This window comes from Oxyura jamaicensis, chromosome 14 (assembly GCF_011077185.1).
Source record: "Oxyura jamaicensis isolate SHBP4307 breed ruddy duck chromosome 14, BPBGC_Ojam_1.0, whole genome shotgun sequence".
Lineage (NCBI taxonomy): Eukaryota > Metazoa > Chordata > Aves > Anseriformes > Anatidae > Oxyura > Oxyura jamaicensis.
Window position 1 is genome coordinate 17,602,108 of NC_048906.1, and position 18,103 is coordinate 17,620,210.

General features: G+C 36.2%; 1 protein-coding gene and 1 long non-coding RNA gene across 4 annotated transcripts; one reads left to right on the forward strand and one right to left on the reverse strand.

Moving 5' to 3' along the window:
- Nucleotides 1-2,674: 2,674 nt before the first annotated feature.
- ERCC4 (ERCC excision repair 4, endonuclease catalytic subunit) lies at nucleotides 2,675-17,786 on the reverse strand. 3 transcript variants are annotated; one of them, XM_035339656.1, is made up of 11 exons: nucleotides 17,466-17,786; nucleotides 16,782-16,962; nucleotides 13,802-13,997; nucleotides 12,292-12,499; nucleotides 11,124-11,304; nucleotides 10,642-10,782; nucleotides 9,932-10,042; nucleotides 8,104-8,692; nucleotides 7,283-7,375; nucleotides 6,487-6,599; nucleotides 2,675-5,420 (listed from the first exon to the last, which is right to left on the reverse strand). In XM_035339656.1, exons 1-11 carry the CDS (start codon nucleotides 17,784-17,786, stop codon nucleotides 4,687-4,689), a joined length of 2,868 nt encoding a protein of 955 aa, XP_035195547.1. In that variant the 3' UTR covers nucleotides 2,675-4,686. The 3 variants fall into 3 exon arrangements, with proteins under 3 accessions (XP_035195547.1, XP_035195548.1, XP_035195549.1); XM_035339658.1 differs by lacking the exon at nucleotides 6,487-6,599 and having other exon boundaries at nucleotides 5,214-5,420; XM_035339657.1 differs by lacking the exons at nucleotides 12,292-12,499; nucleotides 13,802-13,997 and having other exon boundaries at nucleotides 16,825-16,962.
- Nucleotides 11,386-17,416, forward strand: LOC118174366. Its single transcript, XR_004754630.1, has 3 exons — nucleotides 11,386-11,451; nucleotides 12,716-12,787; nucleotides 17,318-17,416. It is a non-coding gene; the product is annotated as an uncharacterized LOC118174366 (long non-coding RNA).
- Nucleotides 17,787-18,103: the final 317 nt, after the last annotated feature.

Consider the following 18,103-nt stretch of genomic DNA (forward strand, 5'->3'; position numbering starts at 1 on the left):
GAGGGATATTATTTCTCATGCTAACTTTAGAACAAGCTAGAAAATAACAGAAATGAGAAACGTGACTGGCAAATGCATTCATCATTTATGGATTATTCTTCAAAGAATCACAGAATCACAGAATCATCTAGGTTGGAAGAGACCTCCAAGATCACCGAGTCCAACCTCTGACCTAACGCTAACAAATCTTCCACTAAACCATACCCTAAGCTCTACATCTAAACATATTTTAAAGACCTCCAGGGATGGGGACTCAACCACTTCCCTGGCCAGCCTATTCCAGTGACTAACAACCCTTTCAGTAAAGAAGTTCTTCCTAATATCCAACCTAAACCTCCCCTGGCGCAACTTTAGCCCATTCCCCCTCGTCCTGTCACCAGGCACGTGGGAGAATAGACCAACCCCCACCTCGCTACAGCCTCCTTTCAGGTACCTGTAGAGTGCAATAAGGTCACCCCTGAGCCTCCTCTTCTCCAGGCTAAACCGTCCCAGCTCCCTCAGCCGCTCCTCCTAAGACTTGTTCTCCAGACCCTTCACCAGCTTTGTAGCCCTTCTCTGGACTCACTCAAGCACCTCCATGTCCTTCTTGTAGCCAGGGGCCCAAAACTGAACGCAGTACTCGAGGTGCAGCCTCACCAGAGCTGAGTACAGGGGGACAATCACTTCCCTGGACCTGCTGGCCATGCTGTTTCTTATGCAAGCCAGGATGCTGCTGGCCTTCTTGGCCGCCTGAGCATACTTCAGGCTCATATTCAGCCGACTATTAACCAATACTCCCAGGTCCTTCTCTGACAGGCAGCTTTCTAACCACACATCTCCCAGCCTGTAGCTCTGTTTGGGGTTGTTGTGCCCCAGGTGCAGAACCTGGCACTTGGCCTTGTTGAACTTCATACAGTTGGCCTCGGCCCATTGGTCCAGCCTATCCAGATCCTCCTGCAGAGCCTTCCTATTTTTGACTAGGTTGCTAGCCAACCATGGAACAGAATATTAAGAAATACTATTCAAGAATATAAGTTTTGGAGAGGATGACTTAAAGGAAAAAAAAACAACTGTGAGGAAAAAGTGTATGCAAAGATATGAACAATTACTGCATATATTGGTAGTGATTATATTTTCAAGTTAAGAAGGTAGATCAGTCAAGTAGATGTTAAGGACTTTATATCAAAAACAACAATGACAAAACAATGGGTATATGCTTGTGTTGATTCTGCAAACATCCGGGATTCTTGCTATTATATACAGAAAGAGTAAATGTGATATAATTACAAAGTATTAGGAAGTCCTGTAGCAGTAATTTCTCATTTTTTTAAGATTATAACCCTACGTGCATTTCTTAAAACCACATACTGTAGAAAACAGATCAACTGAATATTAATTTAATTTAGACTATCTTTGTGTAAGAGCTAAAGAGAACTTCTCCCTAAAATAGCACTTACAAAAGGATCGTAAACCTTGGTAGCACACAGTTTATGGAGCCTGAAATAAAGACTGTCATTTGGTTAAGCAATGCATGACAAGTTTCTTTAACAATCCTCTGTTACATTTCTTTATGCTGTTTGGCACAACAAAAATGTATTAATTCAGTAACTTTTATGGCAGCTTTTGGATTCTATTCTGCAGTCACAGAAGTGGGATTCTGGATGACTAAGGAAAGTTTCAGAGACAGATGTTTTTATTTTAAAAAAATATTTGTAGTTGTGCTGTCACTCTGCAAATGAGAAAGCCTCACAATCATAAAAACACATTCAAGTTTTTGCACTTCTTTCAGAGGTCGCTGCTTTTCCACAGTATGGCTGTATGTTTTATAAGCAGCGTGGATTTCTCTGCAGCTGGCTTATATTTAACTTTTGCAAACATAAATTTGAAAGCAATTAATATAGCTGGCACTAGAAATGCCCTACATGTTCATGCAGAAAAAGTCATTTTGAAGATAAAGTTTGTTTTGGTTAGGGAACTGCTCAGACAACAGGGCAAGCAAAAGGCCTTCTTGGCAGTTGTAGCTAGAAACTGCAAGTGTCACCACTACTGGAAATAGTATCCAGATAACTTAAACGTATGAACTACAACACAACCTATACTGTGCAAAATAATGTTTGCCAATATAAGCTGCATTTGTTCCAAAGAGATTTTGTTTTTATTGTTACAAGAAACATTGAGCAAGCAAAGCCTAAGAGAAAGCTCAGAAACAAATAGCTTGCTAACTTACTTCCAAATGGTGCATAAAACACCCCAGTTTCATGTATTAAGTGTTTATTTGTTTTTAGATAGCACAAATTTAGAGTCAAGCAATGACAACATATGCAAAATTTCTTTACTTTTGATGAAAGCAAGCTAAAGAACACTGTAAGGCCAGGGAAGACATCATATGGATTTTCATCATTTACCCAAAATACTTTGTTGTGTCTGCATATAGGTGAAGTTTGGTTATTTCAGCATTAAGGAGTTTCACAACACAAGGTATCTCCCCCATCTGTTCACAATTAGTACCCACTGCCCCAGAAGGACAAACCACTGACTTGCATTTAGAGATTACTATAACCTAAACTGTAATCTAACGTTGTAACATAAGATACCCACTCACAAGTAATAAAGCCACACAATAATTGCAGTATGTTTTAAAGAAAAAAATCATGCAACAGAAAAAAAAAATCACAATATTTCTACACAAACAAAATGAAATTTAATCTAATTATTTCTCGATTGCCTTATATGACTTTGATCTAGCATACAAAACAAAGCTACAACATTTTTAACCTCTTCACATACAAGGGGAAAAAAAACAACATTGCATGACAAAGCTGACATGCAATACATCTGGAAAACAAAACAAAACAAAAACAAACAGTTAATATCTTAATGAACAATACATGTTTGGAAAGGTTGTTCAGCACCTTTTTTTGTACCAAGCTCTATAGGACATGCATTCAAGATAGTTACGCTTTTAGTACCATTTTCTGTTTTCTTAGCACCACTTTAATGGCATTCTCAACACCGAACATTTCTGAGCTTACTGCTTTGAATAAGAAAATCTCATGGAAAGACTTCCTTCTACATTAAATGAAATAAATTAGAATATAGGGCAACAGAAACCCTCATCTTAGCTACAAATTAAACATTAACATGTTCAGATCTCAATACAAACAAATCAGAAACAAGACGTATGTACAATTACCATAATTTTAAATTACATTTGTTTAAAGTAATTAATTTAAATTTTGTTATTGATCTATTTAATACTGAAATTTGCACCTGCAGAATAATGTTCACTTTAGAAATCTGTCACACCTCAAGACTAATTCCCACTTAAAATGCACAGCATACTTTAAATCTTAAAGTGCACAATACAGTTTTTACTGAACTTGAATACAAAAAAGTAATGCTTTCTCCTTTAACTATAGAAATCGTATGTGTCATTAGAATTAGAATCTTAAAAATATATATATATGCAAGTCATAACAGACAAAGATTTTGTAAACAGCCAATGAGAATACATTAGAGAAATTGGTAATGACCCATCTTTTAGCAATCACAGTTTGTTATATAGCTGTCAAATCATCAAATCAAAGCTCAGTGCATAATACGTTTTTAACAACATACATATTCACAAACTATTTTAAAAAAATCATGTTTTCTTCCTGCTTTATGCTACATAGAATGCTAAAAGATATCTTCCTAGTGACAATAGCTTTACTGAATTTATTGACAGATGGTCTATTTAAGATATTAAAATGCAAGTGCAATAGGACGTAGGAATAAGACAGTATTGGAAGAACTGTTAATACGTTCAAAAAACTACTGCATTATACAAGAGGAAATATTCTCTGGTATAAAAGAATTGTCCCAATTGTATACCTGTATTTCTGCTTTCAAGTCAATGCGGTGAAAGAGCTATCAAAACTGACTGAAAAGTAAATTATAAGTATAAATAAGGCACATTGAGAATGTTATTGTGCCACCATGGACATGCCACAGTGTCCAATCAAGACCAAAGGAATGCACTTTACAAGATGTAGTAAGACAGAGCTGTATCAATTTTGGAATGTCAAAAATGACTATAACTTCTAGTAAAGTAAGCAAATATAATGGACAACATACCATACAATTACAGTTTGTGACGAATGTTTATGATTAAGTTCTAAAACTCATGACTAATTACAAGTATGTTCTTCTAAAGTAGTTAAACTCCTGGCAAGTGATTATGATGTGTTTCAAACAGCTCCACCACTGTCAGAGGAAAACTGGCAGTTTCAAAAAAGCAAGATGTTGATAATAAAAATGGCAAAAGCAAAGTGATATATGATGCATAAGGTGACACAATTAATCAAAACGTAATTTTTTTGCTTTAACAAGACATAGCTTTCAAAAGAAAACACCTCTGTCAATTAGTCTTAGCATTTAATTTTAATGGGCTTGATGAAGAATTTTATTTAATTCAGTGCTAATATAGAATTTATTAAAGTGCTATAGAAAGAATAAAAAGTATTTGTGTTTCTCTATTAAAACTTTATTTTCTTCATATAGCTTGCCTACAGTAATAATTAACTTAAATATTAAAACTGATGGAACAGCATTAGCAGGAAATAGCTGGTTAACTTAGAGGGCATTTGTTAAAATATTTCATGTGCCTTGCCAAAGTCCTGTGTGAGAAAAGCTCATCTATAACTTAACGTTGTTCAGTTCCTTTAGTCATCTTTTGTGTTTTTCTTTAGATATTGCCTCTTTGTAGGTCACGTGAATAAAGTCATAGAGTTGTGTGGCATTGATGGTATTACTCAAAATTTCAGAGAGTTTATCCTTTGACAGAGTCACTAGTTCTGCAATGCTTTTTACGTGGTTCATTAAGGCACGGCAGTTTTTTGCATTAATACCTGGCATTTTTAGTAGAAAGTCCTGAGGGCCAGGGTTATACTTGTCTGACTCAGGAAGAGTTTCAGAATCTGCTGTTACAGCCATTGCTATTTCTGCATCAGGTTGTGGATGGTTTTGTTTTAACTCTTCAAACAGTTCAGCAGTAGCATGGGGAGAAGGACACCACAGGATACGTAACTTTGGGAAATGGAGTGTAAGAAGAGTTAGTTTTGAAGTAACGTCACTACTGGAAATCTCCTGATGTAGAGAACCTCGCGGAATCAAGGAGAAAGGTTTGTTAGGATCAAATTCAATCAGAAGAATTGGTCGCTTATAGTAACGGGACATCGAAATGCATTGTGTATACAGTCTTCCATTGTTTAAGGAACCAATAAGATCACTGATACTTTTCCGCTCTACACAGACATCAGGAGTTAAGATATAATCTCCAACTTCCAAAGTAACAGGCTCAATGTCAATACCACGACGATGAATCAGTGATGGAAGCTCACTACGGAATTCCCGCATGTCTACTATTACAGTTTGTTGAATACTCTTCTGTTCCTGTCCACCTGAAGAGCAAAATAAAGAGTTAACCAAACTAACATATGACCGCCAACTCTAGCTATCCCATGTGATGCCAACACTTCCATAATGGATGAACTTCACCTTTCACATTATACCTCAAATTCAGCAGTATAATAAATCTAGACTTTATTTAAACGTTAAAGACAAATGAGTTGCCACATTATATACTGTAGTTTATGGAGTATACTCTGCAGTTTAATAGAACTATCATGTTACCTTCTACACGCTGTGTAGTGACAACGAGATATATTAAACTGTAGCAGAAAATTACTTAAACGTGTGAAGAAAATGTCTAAAATGTTTCCTGCAAAATCAGATAATGAAGCTGCTGCTTTTTATTTCCAGATGTTTCCCACAGAAATATGGCATTTCATTGTAGAAGATATATTTAACTTCTATAGATCTATCTGTAAAAGGACACACGAAAAGATCGCAACATTTAGGTGACTGAAGACGTCACAGCAACGATTAGAGAGCATATGGTAAAGAAGAGCAAGATTTCAAATAATGACAGCTAAGAAAAATAGAGGCAGAGCTGTAAAGATGAAGACAGTACACATCAGAAGAAGGAACAAAAATACGGTCAGAAATGCAACAAAAGAAAAAAAAAGATGCTTTATTGGAAAGAAAGACAAATACATGATGCGCAGTTGTTCACTCAGGCAATCTGTTTTGCCAAGATGAGAAGTAGTCCCAAACATTGACTAGTTCAAGAAAAAAACACATACGACTATCTGTAGACTTCAGTTTTAATGTTTTAGTTTCTTTTCACCTCACTAAAGGCAACAGGCTGCCCAGAAACAATCCAAATGGTATCTGTCTTAATGGTAAAATACTTCCTTAATCTATAATTTCTTTTCAGGGAAAAACATACTTTCCTGCTGTTTCAGAATGACAGCAAGAGATGCATTATTGTAGATAATGCTTCTTTTCCATCAGGATTGCAGAATCCACGTGCCTCTACCACGCAGATGCTTTGGACAGGATTTAAACAAAATAGGTTACAAGCCTCACCTCAGAGCTGCAAGCCCAGCTTCAGAAACCACTCACCTGATTTGCGTGTGTCAGTGGAAACAGAGGCAGTTTTAGCATCTCTCAGAAGGTCTAAGTTTGTTTCATCTCTTCCTTCTCTTTCTTCAGGAACAACCATAGTGGCCCTTTCTCTAATGAACCACAAACAAAGAATCACTGAAAAGTTGCAATTATGTATGACAAATACTTCATAACACTAATTTACTGTCACTGAGATGTAAAATTACATGTAGTTGAATACTAATTGCAAACCCGACTAGAAACAGAATTCATTAGGATTTCCAGATTGTTTGGGCTAGATTCTGAACTTTTATTTTCAATTTGTAGTACTTCTGAGCATCTCTTTATATTTTTTGAATTTCACAGAGCACATAAAACAAAAGAACTAATGACTAGTACCAGCAGTATAACCTGGTGAGAAGACATTATCTCACGCAGTCTAAGAAAATAATTGGTTTGGTCCTAAAAACTACTTAAGTCATGAAAGCCTTCGAAATACCTTACAACATAGACTACCTGCAGACTAAAACACATTTTCTGAAGTTTCTCAAAAGAAGAATCTTAAACAATCAAGTAAAAATACCAGTAATACTGGGTAGTCTTTGAACTTTCATATTAAAAAGCCAAAATATCACGTACTCTGAAAAGGTTTTGGTTTTTTCCAATCGATAAGAAAATTCTCTTTAAGAATCTAAGAAGCAATTGAATTAGGAGTTTACTTAAAGCCTTCACACAGTTAAGAACTTCACCATTTGAAATGTGAGCACTTAAGGGAATTACGTAAGAAATTAATAACAAAGGTTAATTTTGTTACCGAATGAGTTTTTCAAAGGCTTCCTTCTCTTTTCTCAGAGCTGTCAGATAGCGCTGTTCTTCTGTTGAGCTTCCATATATGAGGAAATACACCCTGTATGTTTAGAGGGGAAAAAATCCACCAAACTATTTAGAAAATTAAAAAAGACACCAAAAAAGGGTATTTAAAATTAGTAGCAGTAGGTGCCTGAAAAGTTGATATTTGCCTTAAAAGGGTAAGCTGAAAACATCTTTTTTTTCTGCAAAGATACTCCAGAATCAGCAACAAAAAAACTTATATCCATTTTCCCCTCTTAAGAAGAAATAGGCTTACTGAAATTTAGGGATTCAACCAGGGTGGACTCAGATTTTAGTCAGACACAAAGCAAATATAATGGAGAAGGTACTTTCTTACTATTTTTAAAATCTTCCCAGAAGACTCTGTATAACAAACTACAATCTGCAAGTGTCGTGATTTAGGAAAAAAAAAAAAAATAACACACAAAACACCAAAACATATAAGACTTCAAATTGTGCATTTGTATTAGTGTATCTATCTTCTACATAGAACAAACTGCCTTTTATAGAATGGACATTTTATTACAGCTGTGTTTGTTATTAAGGGATTAAATACCCAGTGGGCAGTAAAAATTATCTTGCAATTACATTTGTCAGTTTTGTTTAAAATTAAAAAGAAAGCTAAACAGGAATTAAAAGGTAGCTTAAGAAAATCACTAGATGCATTTTGTGCCTTGATTGTCAGAAGTGCACAATAGATTTTTTTTTTCTTTTAAGACTAAAATTAGACCAAGAACAGTCTTGATTATCACCAAGTTCACTTGCCTCAGAGGCTTTCCAGGCCTGCTTGCCTTGTAGATTTCCAGCTGCCGAACAAAAGTTAGCTCTGCATCATACAACACAACATATCTTGGTTCTACTTCATGCAGTACCCTGGTGAGAGCATAGGGATCACTGCAACCCTGCAACGGATGAATAATTGTGAGTGGGTTTTTGAAAATACCGTAGTAAGCATCTGAAGGTAAGTTCACAGGGAAATCTTCAGGAATGGTCTCATTGATACTGCCTTCTTGGCTACTGTTTAACTCTTTGTTATCTTCCACATCCAAGTCTTTATTTTCCTCCTCAGTTTTCCCTATCATTTGGATTATAGTCCGGTCTTGCTGCTTCTTGTGTTTGTTTTGTTTTGGAGAAATTGTGAGTTTGTTTTTTTTTGCTTGAGGCCCTGTGTCTTGTCTGGCATTTCCTTTGGACTTGATGGCTTTTCTGTCCTTAATCCACACATCTCCAGCTTTCTCATCCTTTCCAAAGGTTTTATTATACAGTCTTGTTAAAAAGGTTTCTGCTCCATCAGTAATATACTCCCTGAGCTGTGCACAAGCTCGGTCATCACTGGCACAAATAAGCACTTGCCCTGCAGTCAAGAAACAATATCATTTTTATGATCTGTTATGATGTACTTCTTTTAATCCAGCTACAAGACATCTTGAGCAAACTGTTTTTAATGATCCTAGAAGTGTGCCTGCCAAATGCCTTTTACACTTGGTGGTCACAGTTGTTCTGGACTTCCAGGGAGTATAAATTGCATCATATTTTGTATTGAACCAAGATTAGAGAAGGTTAATAAAAGTTCAGCATTCCTTATTCTTACACCATCTAAAACAGTAAGGTTTTTCTTTTGACCATTTGAAATGAAGCAGATACAGCATGGGCTGAAACATACTCAGATGCTTTCTGTTTTATTTATTTTTTTTTAAATGTGGGATAAGACAGAACTCAACTGAGACTGTTCTAGTTTTCAGCCTTTGTCAGTTCTGTTAAGGAGTCCAAAAAATGCATGTTTCACACAGTATTATTGACGTTTGTGGGCCTTGAATAACAATTCTCTTCAAACTGACTCAGATAAACTCCTACAACACTAGGTTAGAGAGACAGTTCTTATCCATAGTCAGAACACTGTGGGTGGGAGAAAAGAGCACTATTTTACCCTTACCATTTCCTAAAATAAAACTTGGTGAAATTTAAGGGGATGAAAAGTCCTAAATTAGGAAAGGCAGCATACAGTTATTTAGAAACACACTCACCTTCTTCTCTCTTCCCAAGAAGCTGCACCTCCTGGAGAAGCAATATTTAGGTGCCCAAGAAAACGTATGAGACAGAATGGGCAAAAGATGGAACCTCTATTTCTTTGAACCTGAACCAAGCAATACCTCAATTACTATAGTTCTAGCCCTCTGCAGCTCCATGCCCCTCTGCAATCCAAGCAAGGGGACTATGTCTGAACAGTTCAGGGAAGACTGCATAACAGACTGATACAGCTTGTAAAGCTATGAAACAGTTCTATTTCTGCATTACTTTAATTGCTGTAGAATGCTGGAACATATACAAGTTGCCTTGTTATTTAGAACAAAGACCACAGCAGATGAGATCTTTTGATTTGCACTGGGATAAACTGAATAGATAATTATCTTATAACTATCTATCCTACCGGTGAGAATATATAAAATGCTTTGTCTTAAGTCTATAAGTTACTGTTTAAAACCAGCTCTTTAGTATAATCACAGTAAAGAATTAGAGCTATCCCTCTCAAATGTCAAATAGAAGAGAAAATCAGATGTACTGTGAAAATTTACTTCATTTACTATTTTCTCACCTGGACCACCGAAGTCTTCACTGTTCTTATTCTCATTTTCAATCTCATTCAGTACTTCTCTCAAAGCTTCCCATTTTGGGTTACTTTCTAGAACCAATTCCCTTTTCAGTTCTGAAACAAAGTAAGATTAAACATAGCAGATTTTACAGCCAAAATACCCTTCAGAACTTTAAGTTAGTGGTTCATGTCAATAGTGTGATGGTTGTTGGCAAATACAATATTCAATAGCCTACATATGTGATTTGTTTTGCTGATGGAGAGCACTCCTACAGAATCATTTAGAAATGGGGAAAAACGCTCTCATGAAGCAAAAAGTTAAAGTATTGACTTGTTCTTCAATTCTGAAACTCTTGAATTATATATATATATATATATATATATATATATATTTAAAGTAATGGCAGCTTCTTATTGCTTCATATAAAATGCAAAACATCTATCTGAAATCTATGTAATTCAAGAACAATCCATAAAAGCTCTCCCAGTGATCAGCTGAGTATGCTGAGAAGAATGCCTTACTTGTTCGTGACTGTTTTATGTTGTTTATTATATGCTTTTTGAACAAAGATTATGTCTTAATATATCCCAGCTACCAGACTGAGGTCTAAAGCTGTGTAAGATCCTGTAACAAACCACAGCACAAGTAATAATATATAGAATGTTTGAAATCATGTTACACTCTCAAACTTAAAATTAGGAGTGATCAGTACCATTTTCCTTCTTTACATCACTGTTTCCAGAGATTTTGCCTTTCTGATTCAGTTTCTGATTCAGTTTCTCATCTGCAATGCGATAAACTCTTGCTCGAGCATTTACAAACATCGAAGTACTGGAGTCAAGAAACAGCCAACCTAGAGAGAAAAAGAAAACATTAATTGTTTGACATTTGAAGTGTACATGCTTCAGACATTTCCAATAATAGCCTCACATCTCCATCTGGATTACCTGTGCTACCTGCTTACTATGTAATTACTAGCTTAATAAAAGACAGAAATGTGATGCAAATCTCACGCTGTTAAGTAACAGCAGTTAAGTGGGAAGATGAAAGCATTATCTGTCAATAAAAACCTACGCCTGTATGGCTGGTTATATAAAACCTAATTAGATACCTTCATATGTTTAGGAATGTTAATTAAAAATATCATCATTTCTCTGTTTCATGCATTAACTTGTATGGTTATTCAGTGTTTACCTGAATTCTCACCAAAAGCTTTTTCGCTTGCTTTCAGTGACTCCAGGAGATTGAGGAAAGTGACGCAATCATACTGGGTTAGATACTGTAGCAAAGTACGCAGTATTTTCAAATCCTGGACCAAAGATTTTGTCTTAGCTCCAAGTTGATGCCAGAGAGGATCTAAGTAGTGACGTATTGTCTAGAAATATAAATTGGAAAATTCAGGATGCCAGATTTCTATTATACTAATCAAGATAGAAATGCCTTTTTTTTCCTTTATAGGAGATGCCACTTGCCACTTTTTAATCCCAACTGGGATAAAAAATAGCCAAGTCAAGATGTGATGGTGAGACATTTATTTTGATGAGTAACCATTTTTTGTAAAGTTACAATATAGATGGCATTATGTAAAGTCCTAAATTCAACAAATACATGCAATTCAACAATTAGCAACTATATATAATTTAATGCTTACAGTACATATTTTCCTTTCTATATTAAGAAAAAAAAAAAAAAAGGAAAAATCTTTACAGGTACTGGCCTATGCCTTTAGTGTTTAGCATTCTTTATTTAGCTAAAGTAGAAAACATCAAAATGCAATTTAATTTACAAATTAAAATGAGTATGATGCAGATACACAATGTAGAAAGCCAGAAGAATAAAAGCCTCCAGATTTTTTCAAGTACAGAAGGCTTCACATCAACAGTAAGTATCAGATAAGTGTTTCGCTATGATGGCTTGAAATTTATGATTTTACCCTACAGAAAGCATATACATGCTAAACATGTTGCAGATCTGTCCATTATAACACTGCACACACAGCTAATGGACATATACGATGGTTAAAAATACAACAAATGTGCTTTACAGTGCTTCTCCTAACAAAGAAAATAGAAAATACAGGTATGAAATTCAAATGAAGGGGGGGAGGGAATAATACACACCTATCTCTAAATAATATTATTATTATATTATTACAACAACAACAGATCAGGATGTTCTTGATATAGAGACTTTTCAAATGAAAGGCAAACAATCATACTAATTCACGAAAAATCCAACTAATAACCGTAATATCACCTGTTGGTTACTTATTTTATAAATAATATTTTTGTTTGCATGATGGATAATTTGAAGATCTACATCCCTTTATAATTAGGCATATCAAAACAATCAAAATGGTTACCTTGTCAAAAGGTTTACCAATAGCATTTTCTAAAGATAGATCTTCTACTTCAAGAGCTGGATTGTAGCGTTTGAGTTCTCTCAAACATGCATTCAAAATGTCCAGGATTGAAGTCTGGATAGCAAGCATAGCAGGGGTCATCGACACATGTATTTCCACCACTTCAGGCTTATGCTTCTCTAAAAATGAGTTCACTGCTATATGAAATCTATGAGGAAAAACAGCTTATTAGGATTCACATGAATGTTTTGCTTGATACTGTAATTATAAAGAAGTTCATATAAACTAAAGTTACAAACGATTTAAATGTAAAGTAAGATAAATGCAAGATGAATCCACTTCTACAGATGGAAAGACTGCAGTCTTATGAATGGTCTCATAAAACCATCTGATGATTTCACGATTATGACTGTTCCCATTCTAGGCATGTGAGCCTGTAGCTCTAATGACTGATCCGTGGAGAACTACTGCACTAGATTTCACATCATCATTACAAGTAACAAACCTCAAAAGATAAACAACAACAAAAATTTCATAAGGAAGAAACTGTAATGGGCTCACAAATCCCGTGAAGTCACATGCATCTGCTGGCAGATAATTTAACATCCCCAGCTTTGGATAAGCAGCAGGTCCTTGTTCCAACACAGCCTCTATAAGCCAATCTGACCACACAGTTAAAAAGGTGCCAGCTGATTTTACAAACAGAATAAGGCACAGAGAAGAACACTATGTCTGAAGAACTCTGAAACTCAATGAGCATTTTCCTTAATTTGTGCTGCACCCCCAGGTCTTTCAGAAAGCAAGAAAGAAATTTCAGAGAGCTTTGTGTTGTTCATTTCTGCATCTTTGTAATACCAAAAGGTAGAGTTTATAAACACAGTGTGAGTACACAAGATGTTCATTCTAGACTGGACAGAAAAAAAAGTAGGCAGACCTCCTGCCCAGTTCCATTTCAGGCTCTGCTCCTGGAAGACTTAATGCATGCCACAGACTTGGCAGCTTGGTTTCCATCAGTCATCAAGAAATATTCTTTATATATCACATACATGAAAAGGAAAATTAAAACAAAACAAAACAAAACACAACCTGACACAAAGAAATAAATATCCATAGAGTTTCATCACAATCGAAAAAAAAAATACTTCCATGAACAGTGAAACTTGTTAGACTGTGTTCCTGTTACTTCGTGGTTTAAATTATCTGTTCAATAGTGTTTTTCTTAAGCTATTTAGATTATCACTTTTTGCTGTGATTTCTACTGTCTAAAAGCACAGCTATATCATAAGGTTCAGACTCTTAAAGATTTAATTCAAGTCTATTTTCAAAAATACTTAGAGAAATTTACGTCTTTAAGATCATTTATTCTGTCACAAATTGAATGAAAATAGTTTCAGAATACAAATAGGGAACGGAGATAAGCAGTTTGACTACATAAACCTCATTTTGTTAGGAATTCATGGTAGCAACCTTAATAATTATAAGATTTCAATTAAATAAAGAAGTATCTTACCTTGGCCACAGGTAAAGTTTCCTGACAAAAAGATTTCGCATCACTCTTTCCACATGGCAAAAGCCAGTGTTAAATGCAACCGCATTATCTGTAAAAGCTTTAATGAAGCCTTGCTTGTTCTTCTGGCGATAAAGCCGCAAGATAAATGCTTCCTGACAGGACTCAATGATTCTGTGTGCCTTGTATACCAAAATGCCTGGCAAAATAAAAGGTTTCCAAGTTACAAAGTAGTAAAGAGAACTTGAATACTGTATACATTTTCCAAGTCTGTCTTACTCTTCTGTTTTTGTTAAAGTACAATAAGAATTTCAATCTTCTGAAATGACACTGAACAAACTTTTAAGGGTTCAAACCAAGTGATTCCTCAGTTTCAGTACCATGGAATCTCCCAGTAACACAGATGGGTTAATGATGCATCTTGAGCCAAAAAAAGCTTGCACTGAAATGGCAGGACCTAACAGCTTCGAAAATTATTTACTCTTAAAGAAAAACTTGAACACTTGAACTCATGCTTTTTGAAAGGGAGAAGAGTGAATGCATGATGTAACAGTATTTCTGCAAAGCAAGTTTGATAAGTTCAAGACCGTGAGTTTTGAATTCTTTTATTACACAAGTTCTGTAGTTAGAGTTGTCAAATATGCTTTTTTTGATAATAGGTCAAGTATTTGTGATATTCAAAGAACTTCTGAAAACATTTCAGGTGCTTTTTCCCCCCTTCTATGAACATATTCCCACTTGAGGACAGAAGGGACCTTAAATTGAGTGATTACACCAATATTTTTCTTCATGGCTATGGGTATTAGGAAATAAAGATTTATCGTATACATTTTAGTACAGAGAAATTAAACAATAGTTGAACTACATTAAGCTGAGGTAAACACTTTTGGGATTTACACTTCACTCAGCCAAAACCTTTTAAAACCAAGGCTTACTCTTCCTCATACTTAACTGTGTAAAATAGCACATTGTATTTTTTCCACTCTGCCCCCAGTGACAAGGCCTATGTGACACTTATCTGTTCACAGCTTCAATGGAATAATAAATGCCTTTCGAAAATGGAAGCAAAAAACATCAAACAAAGGCTTCATTATGTACCTTGATAAGCTGACAAACTTACAGTGCATCTAATTTCTACAGCAAGTTTCTTCAACTCAGCATCTAGCCATTGATTTTGCTATGTCTGAATAGGTTTTGCAAATTAGAAAGCATCTATATGAAAAGGATTTTCATTCAACAGCTAACCATTCATGATCAAGTCACGGAATAATCCACTGAAAGATGGATAAAACATTCATATATTTCTCTCACAAAGTCATTTTTTTCAGGATATAGTAACAATAGCACTCATTTCTGAATATTGTCAAGTTTCTCAAGATGTGACTGAATGGACATTACAGGAGACACAGAGTTTGTTACAGGCCAATGAGACTATACTATTTGCTACAGCATTTCTATTTGGCCCAAACCACCAGGAGTACTTGTGTATTGCTGTGATACTTTCTTATTTTCATTCAGCTGAATTTATGAGTTCATGAGCTGCTCATTCACATGTGATTCTTCAGTGATTTTATAAACAACATTTCTAACACTTACCAACACTTTACTGTATTTTTTCTATGTCAGTTCCTCAAGAAACACTATTACAAGCTTTTGCTGGTTTTGTCGTACAATTTCACACACATGTGGTACGTTTCCAATAGAAACGCGTGTTACTCAAGCTTTAAATGAAGCACCATGTCTGTAAAAACTGCTGTCACACTGACCTCCAGTGGCATTATGACAAGTGTAACAACTCTGTCATTTCAGGTCAGTAATTTTTAAAAAAATCTTCGTGCATTTATTCCTTTCATCCACACAAACCCCAAAGATGTGTTTTATTTTGTTTTGTATTTTTCCTCAGGATAAGGGGGAAAGGTGAAAAGGAAGGAGCCAAAGGGAAGAACAGAAATTGAAGGAGGTGCCCAGAAACTGTTTACTTTTTTTTTTTTTTTTTTTTTAAAAGTTGGAAAAAACAGAATTAACAAGTCTAGCGTCCTTTTGCCTCAGCATGAAGCTGTTCAATATGTTTCACAGATTGGAGGTTTTAAAAGTTGACTAAAAGGATGGAGATACAGCTTATGAAGCAAAAACTTTCTTCTACACAGTTAGTATTCTGTTGCATTTAAACATTATAAAGATGTTAATATTTATATACAAGTAAAATATTCCTATACTCTCAGGCATCTGTTTAACTTGCTCTCCAGGCTGTAAGAGGGTTTCCAGCTTAGACAAGAACATAAAAACAACTGAGGTCAGGAGGAGAAGGGGAGCAGAACATCAGAAAACAAAACAATTGGAACATCTTTCATGTGTAACTTCTATACAACAACAAATAAAGTCACAAGCTATGGACAAAAATCTTTGAGAAGTTTTAACAACATTATTTCATAATACTGCTATTTAGACAGCATCTGAGATGTTACAAGATTAGTAAGACATTGTGTTATTTGATGGGAAAAATCATAATGCAAAAACCAGCAAGTGTGCATGGTTGACAAATATGCAACTAAAATCAGTTTCAATCACAGGCCATTTACTGAGAGTATTCTGGACACTATTTTCTCAAGTATAATCAGTTATTTTCCTTGGAAAGCAACACAGCCACTCTGAATTTTCATGTTTCTTATGTCATGGCATAGTTTAACTGCTGATAGTTTTCCAGTTTATTATTGATATCAGAAAGCCATACAGGGATATTATCCACTACCTAAAAAGAATGTGGATGTTTTCAAATTGTGTGGTTAAATAAAGCAAACAAGTTTAGAGCAAAGATGACCATTTTAAAAAAAAAAAAAAAGACATATTTGTTCCTTTTACCTCAGTCTTTGTAAAAAATAATAATAATAATAATAATTCTTCAACCTCAACATCAGTCGGACTCTTTCAACAAAAGTACTTGTTATTTATTTTCAGTCATGGCTTGACGTCATTAAGCTCTTACCAGTAATGAGGTTTGCAGGAATTCTGTCAGTAAGGAAATCTACCACGAGGATTCGACTTGTTGCAAAGAGAACTCCTCCTTGCATGTAAAATTCATAGCGAGTGTTACTTGCAACCTCATTGGTAACACGTCGAGGAAGATGAACAACTCCGTCTGACCTCAGTTCATCAATAAAATACTCCTAAAACAAATGCAGTAAAACCACAACAGACTTCATTCTGACAACTGTTGAAATGGATACAAAAAGAATCGCAATCAATCCTATTTCATTAGTTTTGCAGAGCTGTCCACAACCACATAAAAACATGTCAGTGTAAGATACTACGTAAAGAAGTCAGAATTATGGTGATGTTTTATTTTGATGTTTTACTTTGCTAAGTTTCAAACCCTTTCAGGTGACTTAGAAACATTAGTATTTTCAATAGCAGTTAGACAATATTTAAGAAAGTACAAGCCTCTGACACTCGATGGATCTTAAGTACCCTGAAAATTTTATCTTGCATTTTTCACAGTATTTTAACAGCTCTTTTTTTCAGGGAGCAGGCAATACTAACTTAAGGCCCGAAAAGCGACAACGACCCGTGGCGGCCCGCCAAACCGCCGCGGAAGAGCCCCCAGCCGCCAAACCCCATCTCCCGGGCAGCCGCCTCCATCCCTCCTTCCTCCTCCTCCTCCTCCCCTCACCTCCTCGGCGGGGCTCGTGTTCAGCACCAGCACCAGGCTGGCGGGCTCGCTGTAGAGGCGGAGGAAGCGCAGCAGCAGGCGGTCGATGCCGAGCCCGCGGGCGCACACCACCAGCCCGTCCTGGTGGAAGAGGTCCAGGAAGATCTGGCTCTCGTGCTCCAGCAGCGCCGCCATTGCCGCCGGCCCCAGCCCGCCACAGCGGCGCCTGCGCCCGGCCCGCCTCGGCCTCGCCGCGGCTGCGGGAGCAGCGCCCTCAGGCGGCTGGAGGCGCTGCCTCCACTCGTAGTTGGTCTGAGAGCAGGGGTTAGGTACAGCGGTCATTTTTTATTACAAAAGGTTCATTTTTAGTCACAGACTAGAGACCAAGGAAGCTGGCTGATCTCAGGCTGCGCTCCACTGACTTGCGGAAAACGGACTCCACAATCAGTAAGATTGTAAAGTAGGTATGTTTATTCAGCACTGGGCAGCACGGGGGGGTAGTCCCACCAAAGTTGTGTGCACCTGACGCTGCAAATTGCCTTGGTTATATGCAGTAAAGAGTTACATATGCATGAAGTTTACAATACGCCTATTCATAAGATGTCGCCCTTCAGATTAGTTCCACGGAGTCCTTTCCACAAACTCCACCCATCTGCGCT